Source organism: Symphalangus syndactylus, chromosome 2, assembly GCF_028878055.3.
Source record: "Symphalangus syndactylus isolate Jambi chromosome 2, NHGRI_mSymSyn1-v2.1_pri, whole genome shotgun sequence".
Lineage (NCBI taxonomy): Eukaryota > Metazoa > Chordata > Mammalia > Primates > Hylobatidae > Symphalangus > Symphalangus syndactylus.
The window spans coordinates 28,352,055-28,375,513 of NC_072424.2; the positions used below are offsets into that span (position 1 = coordinate 28,352,055).

Sequence of the window (23,459 nt, forward strand, 5' to 3'; positions counted from 1 at the left end):
TATATTTAAAATACTGTTTATTTGTGATTTAACATTAATTAGCATTACATCTAAGAGCAACATCAGATAACATTTATACATTTTTCCACAGGACACAGAGGTTCATTGGCTCATTCTTTATGCCAAAGAAAGTAAATAGAGGCATTAGCAAAAGGTGCAATAGTTCACTGTTATGTTTAAAAAATATGTATGCACATTGCATTCATTTAGATATATATTTTTAAAAAGTTATGGAAAAGCATAGTTCACAGGTTACTGTTTCTACATACATTGTAATACAACATAAATGATGTAGAACATTAAAAAAATCTTCCAATAGAGAGTTAAGCAACTGAAAGTTTCCACCAAGAGATTAAAACACTGATTCCAGTAGTTAGTGAGATCTAGAATGACATTTCCAGGCTCTGGCTCAACTCTGCATTATCATATGCACACAGTCAAACAGAGCCAGCTCCAAAACACACTGTAATCAATGTAATTTTTTGCATGCCAACTCACCCTTAAGAAACACTTTGAGTTATTTTTACCCACTGATCATTCCGGATCATTGATTTTGCATCGAACTGTGACATCACTTGGGTGAAAGGGGAAAAGCCTATATTAAGCCTAGGTTTAAATTTGTATTTACATTAAAAAGAAAGTTAACTGAAAAGATTTTTTTAAATCTGTAGAAATCAAGAAGTGGTAGTTTTCTTACTGGTGGGATTAGACCTGCAGATTTCTTCTAGTGCTGCCCTCTAAAGATACACAAGATTAGAAAGATTTGACCCTTTTAAAACTCAAATATCAACCAAGAAAGACATTGCTTTTGGCAGAGCAGCAGAATTGTAGAAATTTGGGACATGTTTCCAACAAATCACACTTTGTATCCTATCGTGAATACGAGTCACTATCAAACTAGAATTCTCCTTTTCACATCCCATCTTTTGTTCCCTTAATTTTTCACTTGCCCTTTCACTCTTTTTCATTTGGCTACCTTATGAGACTTTTCTTTACTCATTAGCAATACTAAGAGAAAAATACAGTATAAGACTCAAATATGAATCTAGATGTACCTTTATATGCTCTAATCCCGTTTTGACACCAAGTCCCTGGATTCTTGAGTTATATTTAAGAATACTCAGTACCAAGCAGCCTTAAGTATGCTCTACTGTGAAAAGATTGGCTAATATGCTTAGGACACTTTTATACTGAATGGTATACAAACATCAACATACAAAAATTTATTTTTTTTTTGCCAGAGTTAAACTAAATAACCCATGTTATGTGTACAAAATCCCCTTTGTTGAAAAATAAGGGGCTTTCTAAACTAATAAAAAAGGAAGTTTTCAAAAATTATAGTTTATTAAAACAACGTTTTTGGCAAACAAAGTTACTTCAGGTGAGGAAATTTTATACTGTGAATAATATTTCAAATGAATCTTTTCTTAAAACTTTTTAAAAAATTATGTGCCAGTGTATACTAATGCTATAGATTCTTGTCTTAGAAGCTTTTAAAGCATTCTGTTAATGCCCATTGAAACAATGGGACTCCAAAAATATAGTCAATAATCATGATAAAAAATTATAATCTGATTACCCAAGTGAAGCAAGTATTGAGAAATAAAAATTCTCACTTGCTCACTGGCAATTTCTTTCTAACAGATATTATGGAGAAGGCCTGAAGTAATTCAGACAGATAGCTGTTTATGGTGAATTATAATAATACTTCATGAGGGCAGAGCTAATTTAAAACTAGTAATTGCTTAAAATTCAAAGCCATTTTTGGACATATAAAATGAGAGATGAATCTGAAAGTTTTTATCTTGTAAAACCTCTTTCCAGTTCTTAAAATCCAGTTTGCTACATCCCCCAACTGATCTACCATTGCATATTAATGGTCAACTTAAATGTGGTATTTAAATGTGCAATGTCACATTGTTATAATAATAATTATAAAAAGACTTTATTTAGGCCTCAACTTTCTCCTTTTTTTTGTTCTTTTTCAGAAAAGAAGGAGTGCGGAATTTCTTCTTTTTCTTGGATGGCGATTTTGAAGGGGAGCCTTCAGGTGACAGGACTTCTTCGATTTTCTCTGGAGACTTAATCGTAATCTCGATGTTTTCTATGGTTGTACTTGTGGTTAACCTACTCACTCGCTTAGCAAGCTCATCTTCAACATCATGTATATCATCCTTGCCATTTACTACCATGACAGGCACTTCCATGGAGATGAAGCTCTTGGAAAACAGCTCATGGTTTTCTATGAAAGGGGAGGGTTTTTTGGGGGTTATTTTATATACTTAACATTTTTGCTTTACTTTACAAAACTGAAATGTTTTAGCAATGTAATAAGGCATTACTTTGATTCCAATGAAGACAGATCATTATTTTAATAAACTGTGATCTATTAGCATGAAGCTAATTTTCTTTAATGATTTAAGGGGAAAGGAACAAAATTGTTAAACCAAAGAGCAAAAGCTAGATAATCTCAGTTTAATGAAATGACAGTTTCACTGTAAATCAAGTAAGCATAAATGAGGAAGACAACACATTTTTCTTTAGCTTTGGGATCATTTGGCAATCAATACTGAAAAACATTTCATGCTGCTGATTGGGAGATGTTTATTTTAATTCCACAAATTCTTCTTTTTTTTTTTTTTTTTTTTTTTGAGGCAGAGTCTCACTCTGTCGCCCAGGCTGGAGTGCAGTGGTACGATCTTGGCTCACTGCAAGCTTCACCTCCCGGGTTCACGCCATTCTCCTGCCTCAGCCTCCCGAGTAGATGGGACTACAGGTGCCCGCCACCATGCCCAGCTAATTTTTTGTATTTTCTTTTTTGAGATGGAGTCTCACTCTGTCGCCCAGGCTGGAGCGCAGTGGTGCAATCTCGGCTCACTGCAAGCTCCGCCTCCTGGGTTCACACCATTCTCCTGCCTCAGCCTCCTGAGTAGCTGGGACTACAGGCGCCCGCCACCGCGCCCGGCTAATTTTTTTTTGTATTTTTAGTAGAGACGGGGTTTCACCGTGGTCTGGATCTCCTGACCTCGTGATCCGCCTGCCTCAGCCTCCCAAAGTGCTGGGATTACAGGCTTGAGCCACCGCACCGGGCCAATTTTTTGTATTTTTAGTAGAGATGGGGTTTCACCTTGTTAGCCAGGATGGTCTTGATCTCCTGACCTCATGATCCACCTGCCTCAGCCTCCCAAAGTGCTGGGATTACAGGTGTGAGCCACCACGCCTGGCCAATTCCACAAATTCTTAAGAACTGTGGGTTGCCAATACTCAGATTAAAGTAAATCAATATAAATGTTGAACAAAAGTAGTACCCCATTTTTAATGATATAAAATATGTAATTATTGGGAGATATAAGTAAAATATGGAAAACTTACTGTGATGAGGTATCCAACTTCCTCACATGAAAACAAAACACAGAGGGACAGACTCAAGACTAACTCAGTGAATGCTATGCGGGAAATTACATTGAGTACCTTCTAATTTTTCAGAGACATTTTGCGGTGACTGAGTTTGAGACTGAATTTGTGAAACAGATGAAGCGTCATCTGAGAGTAATTCCTGCTCAGCATCTGTTGGATAAGAGTTTAGTTAAAAGCCATGCAAAACAAAACAAAGCAGCATATGATTTTAGGGAGGTTAGTGCATACATCAAATGCCCGTATACACAGAGATGATAAATTCTTCAGCAGTGAGCTGAGCATGCTAACAGTTATCCCATATATCCATAATTATACAGTAAGAGGAGGTTAACGTGTTAACATTTCTGGCTGCTAATGGTTATTTTACATACAGGTTACAAAAGATGCACAGCTACTGGCAGCCCAGACAAATGATATGTTGCATGTAGCTCTTGCTAGCATTAGAAAACCAAAACACACTGCGCAGCCAGATGAAAAAAATTATGAAGCCTCACCAATGATGCTACATTAATGAGGCAGAACGCTTCATGGAATTTATGAACAATATTTAATTAGTGATTCCTGTCAGAGCAATGTTACTGAGCTAATTCATAAGGTCACAATAAATATGGAAGAAACTAGTTATAAAGTTTTATAAAAAAGGTGACGGTTCTAGAGTGCAACATTTGTTACCTGGCATCTTTAGGCTTTCAAAAAACAAGAGATTAAAGAGGGACATTTTACAAAATACGAAAAACAGAGAAAGCTCCTAACTTTATGTTAGAATAAACAAGTTCAATAACACCACTTAGAAAATTTAGTATAATTACATTAATGAATCAGGATGACTCCCTTTTGTGACAAAGGCACAGAAAACTGTTCCTTGGATGATCAAGATGTCATTAGTTTTCCTACATGATATCTAACATGGACAAAAATTCATTAACTATTGGCTTGTTTTGCTTTGCATAAAAATTTCAACCGTATGTTGTGGATGCTGTAAAGCAGAGGCTCCTTATCCTCTTTTTGGGTGACAGGCTTCTTGTTCCTGACCCTGAACCCTTCGCTCTCCAAATGTGTACCTTAAACAATTAAGCATGTATTTTTCGGGTGGCTCATAGACTGCCTGAAGCTTATCTAAAGACTCAAGACACAGAACTCCTGCTAGGAAGAATCTCTTATTCCAGAGAAAAAGGGAGCTAGTAGTCAATTGTTTAAGATGTTTTCATTAACAAGTCTTAAATATAATCCTAACAATCTACTTACTAAGAGTTCCGAAGCCAGAAAACTCAACCTACTAGAGTGTCCGTGTGCTTAAGGAAAGTCACATCAAAATTTTAGAAGTTAGTTTTAAATTTTGAAGTGACAATGTTGGCACCTTGAGATAACCAGAAATAGAGATTTTACAAAGCATCAAAACTACATACTTATGAATCTATAATTATTTAAAATTAAGAGTTAAAAAGCCACATAATTATGAAATGTTTAAATCCATTAATTTATCTACATCTACTTTGGCTAGTAATTCTTTACTCATCTGGGAATCTCACTTTCTAGAAGATTTTATTATAAAATAGTAGCATTCAGATTGTTTTCTTTTTCTTTTTTCTTTTTGAGATGGAGTCTCTGTCACCCAGGCTGCAGTGCAGTGGTGCGATCTCGGCTCACTGCAACCTCTGCCTCCCAGGTTCAAGTGATTCTCCTGCCTCAGCCTCCTCAGTAGCTAGGACTACAGGCGTGCACCACCATGCCCGGGTAATTTTTTAAATTTTTAATAGAGACGGGGTTTCACCATGTTGGCCAGGCTGTTCTCAAACTCCTGACCTCAAGCAATCCGCCTGCCTTGGTCTCCCAAAGTACTGGGATTACAGGCGTGAGCCATGGTGCCGAGTCACACCGACTGTAATCCCAGCACTTATTGTTATCAGTGTGGCTTATCCTAGGTTGAATGGAAAGATTAACTAACCTTCTAGGCCTTGTTGTTTACGTTCGATTGTCTTCTTATACTCTTCAAGTTCTCCTTCTGTGAGATGACTAAATGGGTTAGGAGGAGCTGGCGGGCCATGATCATCATCTTCAAATTGCATAGTCTTACAAAGAAAAAATAAAAATCGATTCATTACCAAGAGTTTTACTCATATATCCATCCATCCATCCAACCATCTATATACACACAAATGCACATATGATGTTTGTGAAGCCTTATTTCACAACAATCCTAAGAAATGCAAGGTAACATGCTTTGTTTAAAATGCTCTTGTAAGATTAATGCTCTTAAACTACTGATCCAATGGACTAAAATTGCCAGTGATATTTCCTCAATAAGCCTGTATAAGTAAATTTTAATAATTTTTAAAAACCATTATGCCAAGTTCTAATAAGCTTCACATAAAAAAAACTTGAAAAAAACAAGAATTGCTCCATTTCAAAGACCTTTGTAAAAAAGGCTTACAGAAATGAAACTGTACCAAAAGTAGTTCTTTAAATCTGTTATGAAAATAAGCTTGTAGCTGTTTTCTCCAGGAAAGGAAATAATGAGAATTTCAGTTGCACTTGGCATATGGAACCCATGTATTTATTTTTCATCCCTCCCAAAACCCCACTAAAATGATAGTAAAGGAATAGAAAAAACAACAACAACAACAACAAAAAAAAAACGAAACAAAAAACCCTTAAGGACAAAAGAATGTGAGAGGAAACAACAAAGAATGAGAAATGTTAACATATTTTTGGAAGATGGAATGCAAGTGGAACAGCAGGTAGCAGAGCTGAGAAAGTTGAAGCCTCAGTCCTGAAAAAAAAGGATGCAAATGAGAAGCATGCTCATTTGCCCTGAAGAGGTCTGATAAGGCCCAGAAACTAGAGGCAATAGGTACCATAGAAGGTGGTGGTAAGGAAAAGGTGAAAATAGAGGAACAAGTTAAAAGTCTGAATAAGAAACAGATTCCCAGGTTCACTTCCCTATTCCACAGAGCAAAGCATTTCCCTCTCTCTCATCTCTGCAGAAGATCAGAGGCTTAAGAAAGAAAAACTAGGCAGGGCGCAGTGGCTCACGCCTGAGTATCTCCCAGCACTTTGGGAGGCTGAGGCGGGCAGATCACCTGAAGTCTGGAGTTCGAGACCAGCCTGACCAACATGGAGAAACCCCGTTTCTACTAAAAATACAAAATTAGCCAGGCATGGTGGCGCATGCCTGTAATCCCAGCTACGCAGGAGGCTGAGGCAGGAGAATGGTTTGAACCCGGGAGGCAGAGGTTGCTGTGAGCTGAGATCACGCCATTGCACTCCAGCCTGGGCAACAAGAGCGAAACTCCGTCTCAAAAAAAAAAAAAAGGAAAGAAAGAAAGAAAAGAAAGAAAGAAAGAAAGAAAGAAAGAAGGAAAGAAAGAAAGAAAGAAAGAAAGAAGAAAGAAAGAAAGAAAAGAAAGAAAGAAAAGAAAGAAAAGAAAAGAAAAGAAAAGAAAAGAAAAGAAAGAAAGAAAGAAAGAAAGAAAGAAAGAAAGAAAGAAAGAAAGAAAGAAAAACTAACTAGGGGACACAAAATACAGCTGCAGGCTCCTAGAATGATGGTTGGAAACTGGCAGGAGACTGGAGTTCTTTTCCAGATAAACTAAATAGTCCCAGATAAAAGAATTACAGAGAATAATGTTTGGGGATTCCCCAGAAAAAAAACCTGGTCCACATCCAATCACCCTACAGTGAAGCCCACTAATCCCCGAGCTCTGTGTATACCCAGAGCTTCTGATAGGCTTTAATGTCTCATTCTTCCATATAAACAGACATATGGAACAACTCAGAATAGACAAAGACAACAAAGGCAGATAAAATTTAAATTGATACCCTTAGAGCAATAAGAGAAAGTGTAAAGATCAGGATGTTATTAAAAAGGAACATTCAGGGAATAAGAACTCTTAAAAATAAAAAAAGTTGGGTGGGCGCGGCGGCTCACGCCTGTAATCCCAGCACTTTGGGAGGCCGAGGCAGACAGATCATGAGGTCAGGAGATCGAAACCATCCTCGCTAACATGGTGAAATCCCGTCTCTACTAAAAATACAAAAAATTAACCGGGTGTGGTGGCAGGCGCCTGTAGTCCCAGCTACTTGGGAGGCTGGGGCAGAGAATGGAGTGAACCCAGGAGGCGGAGCTTGCAGTGAGCCAAGATCGCACCACTGCACTCCAGCCTGGGCGACAATGCGAGACTCCATCTCAAAAAATAAAAAATAAAAAAAAATAAAAAAAATAAAAAAAGTTAACATCAAAATAAAAAATTAAAAGGGTTAGAAAACATTCTGCCAGAAAGTAGGATACAAAGATAAAGAGATGGCAAGTAGGAGAGAAAAGAAAAAAATCAGAGGCTCAAAGAGGCCCAACATCCAAACTAACATAATATACTGACAGAAAAAGAAATGGGAAGAAAATACTCTTGAAGAAACACTTTAAAAAAACTCCCAGGCTGGGCACGGTGGCTCACGCCTGTAATCCCAGCACTTTGGGAGGCCGAGGCGGGCGGATCACGAGGTCAGGAGATCGAGACCACAGTGAAACCCCGTCTCTACTAAAAATACAAAAAATTAGCCAGGCGTGGTGGCGGGCGCCTGTAGTCCCAGCTACTCGGAGAGGCTGAGGCAGGAGAATGGCAGGAACCCGGGAGGCGGAGCTTGCAGTGAGCCGAGATCGTGCCACTGCACTCCAGCCTGGGTGACAGAGCAAGACTCCGTCTCAAAAAAAAAAAAAACAACTCCCAGAACTGAAGGATATGACTCTGTAGATTGAAAAGGGTTACTAATTACTTAGAAAAAAGACTAAAGAGAGATCTATGAAGCACATGATCATAAAATTTTAGAACAGCAGGGATGCAGAAAAGGTCTAAAACCAAAAAAAAAAAAAAATCCTAAACAAAGGTTCAGGAATTCCAATGCCTTCCTACTTCAACAATAAAACAGGGAACAGAATGATGCTTTTCATATTTCAGGGGAAAATTATTTCTAAACTATTCTATATCCATTATATGCACACTTGAAGGTAGAATAAAGGCATTTCAGACTGTTACCACCTATGTATCCTTTTCTCAGAAAGTTATTAGAGGGTGCGTTCTGCGATAAAGGAGGAAATCAAGAAAGCAGAAGACACAAGATACAGGAAACGGAATACAATGTAGATCAGCAGCACAGGAATCCTCCAGATTAACCTGTGCAGCTGGCCTGAGAGCAACCAATTTAGATTTGGATCAGAATGAAGGGGGGCTGGAACAGAGAGATTACCTGTTGCCTTTCACCTGATGGAAAATAATATTAGGACGGATTTTATGTCATTCTTTTTTTTTTTTTTTTTTTGAGACGGAGTCTCGTTCTGTCACCAGGCTGGACTACAGTGGCACGATCTTGGCTCACTACAACCTCCGCCTCCCGGGTTCAAGTGATTCTCCTGCCTCAGCCTCCTGAGTAGCTGGGACTACAGGTGCATGCCACCATGCCCAGTTAATTTTTGTATTTTCAGTAGAGACGGGGTTTCACCATGTTGGCCAGGGTGGTCTTGATCTCTCCACCTCATGATCTGCCTACCTCGGCCTCCCAAAGTGCTGGGATTACAGGCATGAGCCAACGCGCCCAGCCGGGACTTTACAATTCTGTTAAAAAGTTTGGGAAGAACTAAGCCAATGTACCCCAAATAATAAGCCAATGAAAAAAAGGCAAGATGAGGGTAGGGAAGGGTAACTTATGTAAGAAAGGAAATACTATCTGGCTCAGCAACAAACATGTAGTAATATAAATAATGAAAGCTGATCTAACAGAAAAAAAAAAAAAAAAACTGTGATGTATCCTTACTGGCAGAATGGGGAGAGGGAAAAAGGGAAGCATTGTATAAACGGGCTAAATCCCCATCTTTCAAAAATATTTCATTAATTCTAAGATGAACTTTTTCCATCTCTGAAATTGGGAATCATCTTATGGCTTCCTACAATTATAACTGGCAGTGCTTTTTCTCTTTTAGTGACATATAAAAACAATGGTACTTCTTATAACGGATAACACAGATTTGATGAAAAATAGTCAAGGTCTAAAACTGATAGACCAAGAAAAAGTAGAAGATACTCTTTAGAAACATCAAAGTAGGACCAGGAGCAGTGGTTTATACCTGTAATCCCGATACTTCAGGAGGTCAAGGCTGGAGGATCACCTGAGGCCAGGTGTTCACGACTATCCTGGGCAACAGAGTGAGACCTCATTTCAACTAACTAGAAACATCAAAGTAAACATTAGAAGCAATGAAAAGAACAGAAAGTGGCTGCACCTGGAAACTGGGAATTGTGGGTGGCATTTTAAATCTTGTGAGTTGACTTTTTAACTTGTGCTTATATTAACCTTAGTAAAAATAAATATTGTATTTAAAAATCAATGAAATTAATGTGGTAAATCAAAAACAAAGATCATATTGCTTCGTAAACTTACAGGAGGTGGCTTATCCACAACAATTCCAGCAAGCAACTGAGATTGTGGTCCTGCTGTTTTCAAGTCATATCGATTTTGTTCCCGAATCTGAATTGAAAAACAATTCAATACAAAGTTCTTGAGGGCAACTATGCAGATGACCTTTGCTTTATCTTTTCATAAAAGCTTACTATTTGACATTTCCAGGGTGAGAGTCTCTTCAATTCCCACCTCCATAAAGACCTCTTTTACCATCCTAACAACTCACATTAGCCTCCTCTACTTTTCCTGGCAAGTTATTTCCTTTTGTCTTAGGTTGTTAGAGAACTGAATTTTCCCCTAGTAGCAGGGTTCTCTAAGGCAGAAATGTGTTTAATACATCTTCCCCATGTAGCCTTTCACCAATTACTAGCACAGAGCTGGAGGCATTCAATATAAGCTAAAATTATACTGAATTAAGTTCCAAATTCTTCTGTATTCAAACTTCTAAGTTTGACATTAACCAGATTCAATCACTGGTGATTTAAACATAAAACAATTAAAATGTCTCCCCTGGCTATAGAAAACCATGTCTTACCTTATTTCTCTTTTCTAGTACCTCGTTCGGGTTTGTGTTTAAAGGAACAAACTGATTTGGATCTTCAATTTTGATAGGTGTTCCACCACTAACTTTAGATGAGTCTTCTGCTTTCATCCACTAAAGAATCAAAAATTTTCTAAAATGAAGCTTTGTGTTAAGAAAACATTAGTAGATTGCTAGATAACTGCTTATAGTCTCAAGAGGGGCATTGCCAATGTTTACATAATTTCACTAAGCAGTATCTAAGCGGTGAATTAGTTTCATCTCATACTAGTTAGAAAAGGCTCAAAATCAGCATTTACTTAAAAAATAAATGCCATTATGATTCACACAAATATTCAATTATACTGCTAATCTCCTGTCAAGTGAAAATATGATGCTGAAACTACTTCAAGCACAGAGAGCATGATCTCACATTCACTCACATTCAGTGTTCTGTCTTCTGTACTGAAGACAGCAGTCAGATGAAGATGGCCAAGAAGTAATAATAAAAAAAAAACCTTAAGAAATATCTTAAGATTTAGTTTATCAGACTTCACTTTTTATTTTTGGCTGACAGAAAAGGCCAAGCCCTAATCAGCATTTTATAATGGGGATAATCTGGTATATAATAGCAAAATAGAACCATAGGGTTGGAAGGAGCTTACATAATTCTTCTCATTTACCCTATATTATAATCCTTAAAGAAAGAGAATCTCGATCAAGATTAATGATGGCTGACCATCAAACTCTGTAAACAAAATGAATTCTGAGAAACCAATGAGTTTAATTATGTTCTTTTACCGGGAGGCAAGAAATCTTATAGACTACAGAAAAGACATTTTGATGCCTAGGTATTTTCGTATTAATGCCATTAGTTTATATAAGATGAACTAATTCTGAATATGTAGAGCTGTGGTGTGCAATCTTTTGACTTCCCTGGGCCACACTGGAAGAAGAATTGTCTTGGGCCGCATATAAAATACACCAACGCTAACGATAGCTGATTAGCTTAAAAAAAAACCACAAAAAATTCTCATAATGTTTTGATAAAGTTTACAAATTTGTGTTGAGCTGCATCCAAAGCCATCCTGGGCCATGGATTGGACAAGCTTGACCTAGAGAATGTTTGGTGGTATGCACTCCAAAACCAAACCAAACCAAATCTAATGCAAAATTCTGAAAAAGATAAAATAACCCATCTCTCTACCTACAAGATCTTGCCTAAGGGTAGCTAGCTATGTGCAGTGATTCATGCAGCTTTGGTACAATTAGGCATTGATAACTTTTATAATTTTAATTCACTGGTGAATTAAACTACTGCTGTAGTTTAATAGAAACTACAAGGCAGTATCATGTAGTGGGTAAGAACTGGGCTCAAGAGTCAGACTGTCTTCATGCAAATCCTGAGTTTACCATTAAAACATGATTAATTAACCCTTCTTGCCTTGGTTTTCTCATCTATAAAATAGAAAAACAGCATCATTCATATTAGGAGAGTTAAATGAGATAATTCGTGTATGGCACTTAGAAGACTGTCTTGCACAAAGTTAAAGCCACATAAGTGACAGTAATATTTTTAATATTATTTTACTTTCCAAATATTTTCAATATAGAACATTCAATTCTTGAGTAACTAGGCAAAATATTTAGTAAAGGCAAACTACGTAAAATACTGGCATACCGTGATTTTGGTTCGGGGACTGGTTTCTCCATTCCGAGACTCCTCAGGCACATTCACTTTCATGTAAGTATTTGGTGAGTTCAGCCATCTTGTTTTTTCACGCTGTTGCCTCTGTGCCATGTATTTGAGAGGAGAGAGTGGCACTGTATCGTCTTCAAAGGAAAAAGCAGTCACAGTTGCTGGGATTTCCACATCACTCTTGTGCCTAGGCTTCTCCCGAATGAGAGGATGCCTGTAAGCATAGCCTGTTCTATACCCCTAAGGGAGGGAAAAACCACATTTGAAGCATCAAACCTGTATCAATAACAGCATTTGGATCCTAATTCCTTTTGTATACAAATAATTTAAGACTCCTTTGCTGAAAAACAAAGAAAAAAGCATCCTTCCAAACACCACATAACTTTCATGTAACACTGGAGTTGAAATTATGCAAATTTCAAGACCTAGTTAAAGCTGATTACAGCTGATATTGCAATTTCCACTCACACAACTATTACCAACAAAGGAACAGTTCTAAGTTGCTGACCAGAAGTGCTTTTCTATCTATAAAACTGTTTTGGGGAAGCAAATCTCAGTGCTCATTTAAGTCTTTGTTCCCGGGTCTGAAGGCAGGCAGCCTTCTGAGCCTTCACAGAAGAGGGTAAAATCTAAGATAACATTTGCCAAACCATACATCTTTTAAAAGGTTACTATCCAAAATATATCGGGAACTCAAAAAATAGCAAGAGAAGAACCCAATTAAAAAATGGGCAAAGGATATGAATAAACATTTCTCAAAAGACATACAAATGGTCAAGTGTATTAAAACATCACTAATCAAGAAAATGCAAATTAAAGCATGAGATATCATGTCCTATCTGTTAGAATCGCTATTATAAAAAAGATGAAAGACAACAAGTCTTAGAATGTAGGGAGAAAGGGACGCTTTGCACACTGTTGGTAGCAATGTAAATTAGTAAAGCCATTGTGGAAAACAGTATGGAGGTTCCTCATACAATTAAAATTACCATATGACCCAGCAGTCTCACTACTGGATATATATCCAAAGGAAATGTAATCAGTATGTCAAAGAGGAATCTGCACTCTCATGTTAGGTACACCATTATTCACAATAGCCAAGATATGGAATCATCCTAAGTGTCCATTGATGGATAGGATATAAATGTGGTATATATAACATAATGGAATACTATTCAGCCTTAAAAAAGAAATTCTGTCAACTGTGACAACATGGATGAACCTAGAGGACATCATATTAAATAAAATAAACCAGGCACACAAAGACAAATACCCCATGATCTCACTTATATACAGAATCTTAAAAAGTTGAACTTGTTAGGCATGGCAGCTCACGCCAGTAATCCCAGCACTTTGGGAGGCTGAGGTGGGAGGGCTGCTTGAGCCCAGGAGTTCAAGACCAGCCTGGGCAACATGGAGAAACCCTATCTCTACAAAAAGTAAAAAAAAAAAAAAAAAAAAATCAGCCAGGCGTGGTGGCACACACCTATGGTCCCAGCTACACAGGAGGCTGAGGTGGAAGAATGGTTTGAGTCCAGCAGGTTGAGGCTGCAAGTGAGCCCTGATTGTGTCACGGCACTCCAAGCAAGATCCTGCCTCCAAAAAAAAAAAAAAAAGGTTGAACTCATAAAAGTAAGAGTAGAATAGTGGTTACTAGGAGGTGGGGGTGGGGAAATGTTGATCAAAGGATACAAAATTTCCGTTAGGAGGAAAAATTTCAAGAGATATATTGTACTATGGTGACTACAGTTAATAACAATATATTGTAATCTTGAAAAAAAAAAAAGGACATTTGTAAGTTCTGTTTAATTCTCAAAGGTGTGGTTAAATCACACTGAAATGCTTTCCTAGGGCCAAACTCAGCTTCTGGAAAAGTATGGAGCATGTTCTACAAAAATGGAAGCATCTGCTCTTGAATCTGAAGACATTAAACCCAAGTTTTATTTCAATTTTGCAACCTACCAAGTTGTCCAGAGTCCTCATAAGCCCTTCAAACTCAATTTCGCCAACCTTCCATTTTTGATGGGAACCCATATTCACACCTCCTCCACCAGACGCTGCTACAGTGTAAGTGAAAGCTTTATACTTCTGAAAGTCCAGTACATGGAGATTGTCTACTCCACCTGCCCCTGCTAGGGCCTGCACCTGTAATCAATGGTAAAATATACAGAGATACAAAACTATAAAGATTGTAATGAGTATTTTAGTTTCAAAAAGGCACAATTTCAATCCGGCAAATATCTATAATACTTGCTCAGGCTACTAACAACAAAGACAAGATGACACTCTTGTGCCAGCAGACAGCTGAAGTGTCTTTTCCACCTATCTGAAAAAGAAACCTTCCAAGACTCTGATCCTCCCCGATGGAAAACACATTTAGCGCCATACCTCTTAACATATTTTAAGCAATGGAATTCTGTTGCCAAATTTTAAATTTCTTTTCTTGAAGTTTTCCCAGGGTTATCCAGTTAATACTTTTGCTAAAAGTTATAATTTTAAGGGAATACAAAAACACTGTACTTTGAATTTAAAGATATTTAGGTAGAAGCCATCAGCTCATTATCTTAATTTAATTAAGTTTTTCATAGCCCCATTTGAGAAGAGGAGGAGGGACCATTAAAGCAAAAAAGAAGTTGATTGTTAGGACAAGTTAATGTTGGTAGAAAAAGGTTTTTTTTTTGTTTTTTTTTTTCCCCCTTTCTTGTGTCCCTTCCAATAAATTAAGATTATTACCATTTGCTTCATGAGAATCTGCCTTATTTATTTATTTATTTATTTATTGAGACGGAGTTTCGCTCTTGTTGCCCAGGCTGGAGTGCAATGGTGCGATCTCAGCTCACTGCAACTTCTGCCTTCTGGGTTCAAGCGATTCTCCTGCCTCAGCCTCCCGAGTAGCTGGGATTACAGGCACGTGACTCCACGCCCTGCTAATTTTGTATTTTTAGTAAAGACAGGGTTTCTCCATGTTGGTCAGGCTGGTCTCGAACTCCTGACCTCAGGTGATCCACCCACCTCGGCCTCCCAAAGTGCTGGGATTAGAGGCGTGAGCTACCGTGCCCAGCCAAATCTGCTCGATTTAAAGAGAAAATTAGGGCCTTTAAATACATTCAGCATCTCTGATGAAAAAAATGGTTAATAAATATCCAACCTCTTATCATAATGAGGCTGTGGAATTGTTGAAAACTGCAATTTCATAAAACTTCTGGTCCTAGTCAAACTTTTTACAGAAGCGACCACAACACATTTGATTCTTGATTTGCAGCTGTTTTTCTTTTTTAATTAGCACCACCACTAGAGGGTGAAAACAGAGAAATATGCAATTGTCCTAACTTAAAAAGCAGGATTGTAGGGAAAATGATGTTTATGAGGCCCTTAGATTGTGTGTGAGAAAATTTTAATTTCCTTTACTCCTATTTTCAATTCAAGAGATAACTGAGTTGATAACCCTGTCTATATAAGTAGAGCAGAACTTCTCTTAAAAGACAAAAAGCCACTAACTAATAAGTATTTGCAAATAAGTACACAAAATCCAATGAAACGAGCAAATAACAAAGCAATTAAAAAAGGGGAATAATGTTTCCTACCTGAATCTCACAGGCTAGCTGCACATTAAAAATATAATGAAAAGCCTCCTCTAATGTTTCTCCAAGGGCTACCACACCATGATTCCTGAGTACCAGCACCTAAAATAGAATGCCCACAGCAATCACTTGAAATAACTGGCATAGCTCACAGTTTTCATCAACAGCAGCAGCAACAAAAATAGCTCCTTAGACAAACTCTACTACATACCTTACAACTTGGCCCCAGAACTTTCTGCAGTTGAATTCTCTCCTCCTGTTCTTCAAGTGACCCTTGGTAGTCATAATAGGCAACATCTCCCAGAAGAAGAGACTCTTGAGAAATTGGAAGGATCCCACATTTCATGGAGGATACCTATTTGGTTTGGCCCATACCAAGATAACACATTTGGTTACTACATTTTCATAGGAACCTAATTGGTCAGCTCAGGAAAACACTGGCCTATTCACTGTGTTCACCATTGCAGCCCACTTCCCACTTTATTCACTTCCCATTTTGTTTCTTCCACACACACACAAAAAGGACTTAAGGAATACAACTCAACTTAAATGCTGTGTCAAATATCATGAAAGAAGCTTTGCTCCAAAAAACTCAATGACCCAATTTTCAAACTGGTTAGTTTTAAAATCCAAATGCTATTTCTCCAGTTGTTTCCTAGAATGGTAGCATTTGGTCCCAAAGGCCTTTTGCTTTCTGGGTATGCAGATTATTATATCAAATATGATTTTGAAAAGCAGATAGTAAAGCATCCTGTTGAGAAAGCCACAAAAATAATACATCTTCCAGCGTCACTGTCAGTTTTGGCCTTTCACTGACTTACAGCTGCTGTTGCAAGGGTATGGATGTGTATCACACACTTAACATCAGGACGTGTTGAATAGATTGCAGCATGGGGACTGAATCCTGTATGGTCAATTTTCAAACTGGTACTTCCCTGGTCAACCACTTCTCCTATTATATTGACTTTCACCTGGAAAAAATCAGAAAGACATTTAACTGGTACATATGTATCAAAGTTTGTGTTTCATAAGCTAAACCAGGCAGTAGCAAACCTTTTTGTGAAAGGCCAGATAGTAAATATTTTGGACTTTGTGGGCCTGTGCTGCAATTATTCAAATCTGCAGCTGCAGTACAAAAGCAGCCATAAACAATCTGTAAGTTAACAGGTGTAGCTTTGTTCCCATAAAACTTTATTTATAAAACAGGTGCAACAAAACTTAGTACTTGGCAAGAAGTACAGTTTCCAAGAAACGGAGAAACTTAAGCTCTTCATCGGAGGTCTGAACAAGTCTGGCATGTATAGAAGTGGCTAGAAAACTTCTATTTGCTAACATTGCAGCAAGCACGCAGAACCAAGGTAGCTCCTGTCACTCTGTAAGCTGATGACAGTGGCTAGGAGTAGTCATGGAAAAGATAAAATACTAAGGTCAGATCCTATACTCATACCAGCTGAACTTTGTTTAAATCCAGCTATGAACATTGTATGTGTGTGTTTTCTCGCCCTGTAGCCCAGGCTGGAGTGCAACGGCGCTATCTTGGCTCACTGCAACCTCCACCTCATGGGTCCAAGCGATTCTCCTGCCTCAGCCTCCTGAGTAGCAGGGATTACAAGTGTGCACCACCATGCCCAGCTAATTTTTTGTATCTTTACTAGAGATGGGGTTTCACCATGTTGGCCAGGCTGGTGTTGAACTCCTGACCTTGTGATCCACCTGCCTCAGCCTCCCAAAGTGCTGGGATTACAGGCGTGAGCCACTGCGCCTGGCCGCGTGTGTTTTTTTTTTTTTTTTTAAGACAAATTTCTGAGTGTATAGGGTGGAAAAAAAAATCACGATTCCCTTCAACACACAGACAAATTAACTGATAAGACCAACTCATTTATTAGTCTCTTCAATTACGCTATTCTCTAAAGCTTTTCTTTAAAACAACAACATGGTTCAAATTCCCTTCACTGTTCACCAATAAACGTTTTTCCATCCATACCTTCTTATTCTGTCCTGTGCTAAAAGCTAAAAACTGTCAGAAAAAAAAAAAGAAAGCTCAGAAAAAGCAACACAGGAATGGAAAATTATACCAAATTGGAGGCTGTAGCTTCAGAAAAAGATAGGCCTCTGGGAATTAGAATAATGTGGTCTTGCTCCTTACTTATTCTTACCTGGAAAAAAAAACAACAGAGAATTACTATGAAGTGGTTCATATTTTGCAGTGGAAACATGACTACAAATATATTTACAAAGAATAATTCTAAGAGATCAGGAAAAAAAAAACAACAAAGCAAAAATTAAAGGTCTACAACATGAAACTTTCCTGAAGTTTCCCTCAAGTACTTGCTAAAAAAATCTGACTTTGGTTTCTTATTTACTGGACTTACCTAAAAGCATTATTGTGGGGCTCTAAGGTTATTTAGGGTCAGCTACGTTCATGAAAAATAAATGCTAATATTATTGAAGCCAATGTGGTAATGATTATAACCTTAATTTATAACTTGGAAGTTAAGGCAAAATGGGCAAAGGAAAGAGAAAAAAATCTCTTCCTAGGAAGGAATTAAAATAAAGATGGAAAGGGGAAAGGAAGAAAGATTCTTGGTGGACTGCATCTGTACCATTTCCATTGTACAATATTTTAATCCTCTTTTGTTTCCAAATAACATCTTTTTCCAAGTGTGGCAAAATAAAAACATGATGGTGAATGGAAAGAATATATTTAAAAAATAAAGACCAGGGAGGAAACTTCCCTGACCTCCTCTATCTTCCTTGCCTCAAATGCTTTTTAAAGCCACTGATGCTCAGATATAATTATCATGGAGAGGGACAATTTTGCCAGAAGGATTTCTTCCTGGATAGATTCTACAGTTGGTCTGAACCAAAGGAACAACACAGAGGAGAAGAAAGATGGGGGAACTGTAGCCTCTCCCTTGGGGATAAGGTTTAAATCAGTATTTGGTTGTGACCTAGCATATCAGGTTTAGAGAATAAGTCTGAAAACTGGACTTCCAGGTAAAGGTAAGAAGAGTATAGTTGCCTTCTAGTTGCAATATTTTAAAAAAGGAATTGAAAGCTGAAGAACTCACTGAGATATAGGTATTTGCCAGGTGTGCCCATCCAAACAAGTCTACAAGTCTGTACAGGCTGGCAAGTTTACAGCGAGTAAGTTTTTCTCCCTTCATATATGAGGATGTATCTGCACCAGGAAGGTCATTGATAGGTGTGACCATGCCAAGACCTAAAAGAGCAAAAAATGTGGAGAGAGATACGAGTCACGCAATCCCTTACCTGGAAATTAGTTGCCAGGAAGTAGCCTGCGTCTGGGAGTATCCCAGCCTTCTTGTATATAATAATCTGAAATTTATCAGCCCATACAATATTTTATTAGCTTATTCTCCTTCAGAGAGGTACACTGAGAGTAAAAATAAGTATCAGCTATCTTTGATTGCTTAGTAAAAGTTGCTTCATCTAGTGCTTGCTAAGAAGTGACTATATCAAAGGCTCACACCACTGGGGAAAAATGGTTACATATATCTCCAAGGGTAAAAGTGTTAAATACTGAGGTTACTGCTAGTTTTATGATGAAAAGACCTCAACAGAAAGCTACTTTTCTATTATCTCTCTTGACTTTTATTCAAACACAAAAAACATTTGAGATGGAAAATAATGCGTGCAAATAGTAGTATGATTTCTATCCTATTGAAGGTCTTGAAGGAGTCTTGAAGGTCTCTAATGATCTAACTGCCAAGTTCAACTGTTACCAAGTTCAACTTTTGCTCAGTCTTCATTCTCCTTGACTTCTTTACAGCTTGACACGATTTACACTGCCTCATTCCTAGAACTCTTCTCAAGGCCCATGTAATACTATCCTAGATGTCTTGTTCCTTGTCTACCTGCTTTTCTCCTTTAACAAGTTCATCTGTTCCCTTTGCCCAACTTTGGCTCTTTCCCAAAGCTCAGTCCTCCACCATGTTCTTTCTCATTTTACTTTTCCCTATAAAAACATTATAGACTCTCGAGCCTCCCTACTGTTATTTTTGTGTAGATGACTCACTCCATGGTCTTTAGTTCTGATCAGGTCCTCCTCCCCATTTTCCAGCCTGCTTTTTTGTTTTGTTTTGTTTTGAGATGGAGTTTCACTCTTGTTGCCCAGGGTGGAGTGCAATGGCACGATCTCGGCTCACTGCAACCTCCACCTCCTGGGTTCAAAGCGATTCTCCTGCCTCAGCCTCCTGAGAAGCTGGGATTACAGGCGTGTGCCACCACGCCCAGCTAATTCTGTATTTTAGTAGAGACGGGTTTTTTCCTTGTTGGTCAGGGTGGTCTCAAACTCCTGACCTCAGATGATCCACCCGCCTTGGCCTCTCAAAGTGCTGGGATTATAGGCGTGAGCCACTGCACCTGGTCCCAGTCTTTTTTTTTTTTTTTTGAGGCAGGGGTATTACTCTGTCACCCAGGCTGCAGTGCAGTGGTGTGATCATGGCTCACTGCAGCCTTGAACTCCTGGGCTCAAGAAATCCTTCCACCTCAGCCTCCTGAGTAGCTAGGACCACAGGGCACGCTGCCACACCTGGCTAATTTTTTAGTGGAGATGGGGGCTCACTATGTTGCACAGGCTGGTCTTGAACTCTTGGCCTCCAGTGATCCTCCTGCCTTGGCGTCCCAAAGTGCTAGGATTATAGACATGAGCCACCATGCCCAGCCTAGCCTGCTATTTCTAGCTGCCTACAACACAGTAACATGAAAATTAAAAGGGTCTAAAGGTGATTTTATCTTCTGTCTCCTGGTTTTTCTTACCTTCTCTCTTCTCCTTACTTTGCTTCTAATACTGATATTACCATTCCCATATGCTCAAACTCTGAGTTTGAGTAACCTCTACCTCTTAACCTCTCCTGGGTTACCATATATAATGTCACCACATTTCATGACTGTTTTCTTCAAAAGGTCCCTTGTTGTCCACACTTGAGTTCAGCCCTTAACTCATGCGTGGATCCCTGCAATAAGCCTTATTCTTGTCCTTGACTGTGTAGCCCCTTTCTTTGTAAATTCATTATGCATAAAGCCATTGAGTTTTCTAAAGCACTGCTTTTTACCTGAGAATATGAGCAAGAACTTTTTTTTTTTTTTTTTTTTGAGACGGAGTCTTGCTCTGTCACCCAGGCTGGAGTGCAGTGGCCCGATCTCGGCTCACTGCAAGCTCCGCCTCCCGGGTTCACGCCACTCTCCTGCCTCAGCCTCTCCGAGTAGCTGGGACTACAGGCGCCCGCCACCACACCCGGCTAATTTTTTTGTATTTTTAGTAGAGACGGGGTTTCACTGTGGTCTCGATCTCCTGACCTCGTGATCCGCCCGCCTCGGCCTCCCAGTGCTGGGATTACAAGCGTGAGCCACCGCGCCCGGCCGAGCAAGAACTTTTAAGAGAATATTTCAATGGAAAACCTTTTAATTTTGAGATGTTTTGAAGTAATTTGAATAGTTTTAATACATAAGCCACACGAAATAGTACAATTTCTGACAAAATTTTAGAGTCGGCCATTAACCTGTCCCCTATTCTCCCCGTAACCTTCCAACTTTAACTTTTGCTTTTCACAACACTACGTAAGTATTTCAGGCAACTGGTCGCTATTTCCTGATCTCCAAGCTGTGGCACATGGCTTTCCTCCTGCCGTGCCTTTGTACATTCCAGCCAGCAGGCCAAGGTCTCCTGTAGCTCCTTGTTCCCGCCATGGAATCCAGGACACTTGCAGGGCAGCTTCTTTTACTATTTCTGTTTTCCCTGACTAGTCTTCCTCTCTGAGCTTTTGAGGTTTTCTCTTTGGAATCTTTTGTCAGCCCATACTCTTGTAAGATTATTTAATCAATGTCCACAGCTTTGAGTACTACTTCCCTATGGCCATCTGCCAAGTGTTTCTCCTAAGCTCTCTGACTGCATTTCCAATTGCTGCAATGTCTTGGCAATGCAAATGGAGCATGCCCAAAGTTGAACTTCCTCTATTTCCCAAGCCAAACTAGATACCCAACTATTCTATTTTTGTTAATACTACTATGAAATCTCCAAGTTCATTCTTCACACAGAAAATATAGTGGTCTTGGCCAGGCGCGGTGGCTCATGCTTGTAATCCCAGCACTTTGGGAGGCCGAGGCAGGCGGATCACGAGGTCAGGAGATGGAGACCACGGTGAAACCCCGTCTCTACTAAAAATACAAAAAAAATTTAGCCAGGCGTGGTGGCGGGCGCCTGTAGTCCCAGCTACTCGGAGAGGCTGAGGCAGGAGAATGGTGTGAACCCGGGAGGCGGAGCTTGCAGTGAGCCGAGATCGGGCCACTGCACTCCAGCCTGGGTGTCGGAGCAAGACTCCGTCTCAAAAAAAAAAAGAAAATATAGTGGTCTTTTAAAATCATCTTTCTGCTTAAAATGGCTTCCCATCAAAGGAATAAAACCCAAACTTCCAAATCCAACTGTGATATGATTTATATCCAGCCACATTAAAATCAGATTATTTTAGAAAATAGAGACAGGGTCAGCCTGGTGCAGTGGCTCATGCCTGTAATCCCAGCACTTTGGGAGGCCAAGGTGGGTAGATCACGAGGTCAGGAGTTCAAGACCAGCCTGACCAACATGGTGAAACCCCGTCTCTACTAAAAATACAACAAATTAGCCAGGCGTGGTGGCGTGCACCTGTAATCTCAGCTACTCAGGAGGCTGAGGCAGGAGAATCGCTTGAACCTGGGAGGTGGAGGTTGCAGTGAGCCGAGATCGGGCCACTGTACTCCAGCCTGGGCGACAGAGCAAGACTCCTGTCTCAAAAGAAAAAATGAACAACAACAAAAAAAAACAAAAATAGAGACAAAGTTTTCACTTTGTTGCTAGGCTGGTCTGGAACTCCTGGGCTCGAGCATTTCTCCCACATCAGCCTCCCATATGGCTGAGACTACTGACACATGCCACAAGTCCCAGCCCAGAATCATGTCTTATATCATCTTATAATCTGTATAAAGTGTAGTAAATGCCTGGTTGATATGAAAAGGTAGGACGTTCTAACACTATGTTACTCTAAGTATTAGATGTTATAAACTTAAGGACTGAACCTGAGCATAATATGCTGCTAGAGATGTACAGTGTCCCAAAGTGGAAGTAAAATTATAATGTTTAAAACTCTCCAAAACTGACATACTGAGAGGAGGTGAAGAAAAACCCGAGAAAGAATTGGCCATGATGTAATCTGCAATCTGCTGTAATGCTAGTAATCCAGTTGGGTTGTGGCCTTTCTTCATCTGTTCTTGAATAAGGCATTCCAAGTCTTCCCGAAAGGCCTGTAATACACAAAAATAAAGACTGAGTAAGCAAGACTGAAAGGCCCAAAAGTAACTTGTTCCGATACAATCAATCTTTCCCCCATCCCTTTTCTGAATAGCTTTTACCTGTACTATTTAAAAACAAATATAAAACACAAAATAATAAAATCAAAGCATTGCAAGAAGCAGCAAGAAGCTTGCTTTTAGGGGAGAAAACCATTAGGCATTCTTCATGACAAAGAAAATGAGATATTATAATATCTACACTAGACAGGCACAGATAAAACTCCTCTAATTAATATACAACTCAAGTACTAAGAAACCGTTGTAAAAAAAAGGTGACCCACTCCTTGCTTAGCTAAGACAGAGTCCCTGGCCAGGCGTGGTGGCTCACGCCTGTAATCCTAGCACTTTGGGAGGCCAAGGCGGGCGGATCACCTGAGGTGGGGAGTTGGAGACCAGCCTGACCAACATGGAGAATCTCCCTCTCTACTAAAAATACAAAATTAGC

The 23,459-nt window shown here is 39.1% G+C and overlaps 1 protein-coding gene across 17 annotated transcripts in view; it reads right to left on the minus strand.

The window, feature by feature from the left end:
* ADD3 (adducin 3) overlaps positions 1-23,459 on the minus strand; it is a 134,244-nt gene continuing 110,785 nt past the window's right edge. For 12 of the 17 annotated variants that reach the window (XM_055249520.2, XM_055249512.2, XM_063626185.1 and 9 more), the window contains 13 exons: positions 22,828-22,966; positions 18,739-18,890; positions 17,743-17,823; positions 16,489-16,638; positions 15,879-16,022; positions 15,671-15,769; positions 14,049-14,231; positions 12,069-12,326; positions 10,403-10,522; positions 9,847-9,933; positions 5,363-5,486; positions 3,472-3,567; positions 1-2,242 (listed from right to left, as the gene is read on the minus strand). In XM_055249520.2, the coding sequence (XP_055105495.1) occupies positions 1,950-2,242; positions 3,472-3,567; positions 5,363-5,486; positions 9,847-9,933; positions 10,403-10,522; positions 12,069-12,326; positions 14,049-14,231; positions 15,671-15,769; positions 15,879-16,022; positions 16,489-16,638; positions 17,743-17,823; positions 18,739-18,890; positions 22,828-22,966 (1,926 nt within the window). In that variant the 3' untranslated portion in view covers positions 1-1,949. The remainder of the gene's footprint in view (positions 2,243-3,471; positions 3,568-5,362; positions 5,487-9,846; positions 9,934-10,402; positions 10,523-12,068; positions 12,327-14,048; positions 14,232-15,670; positions 15,770-15,878; positions 16,023-16,488; positions 16,639-17,742; positions 17,824-18,738; positions 18,891-22,827; positions 22,967-23,459) is intronic. The other 5 variants (XM_055249576.2, XM_055249567.2, XM_063626207.1 and 2 more) reach the window with 1 other exon arrangement.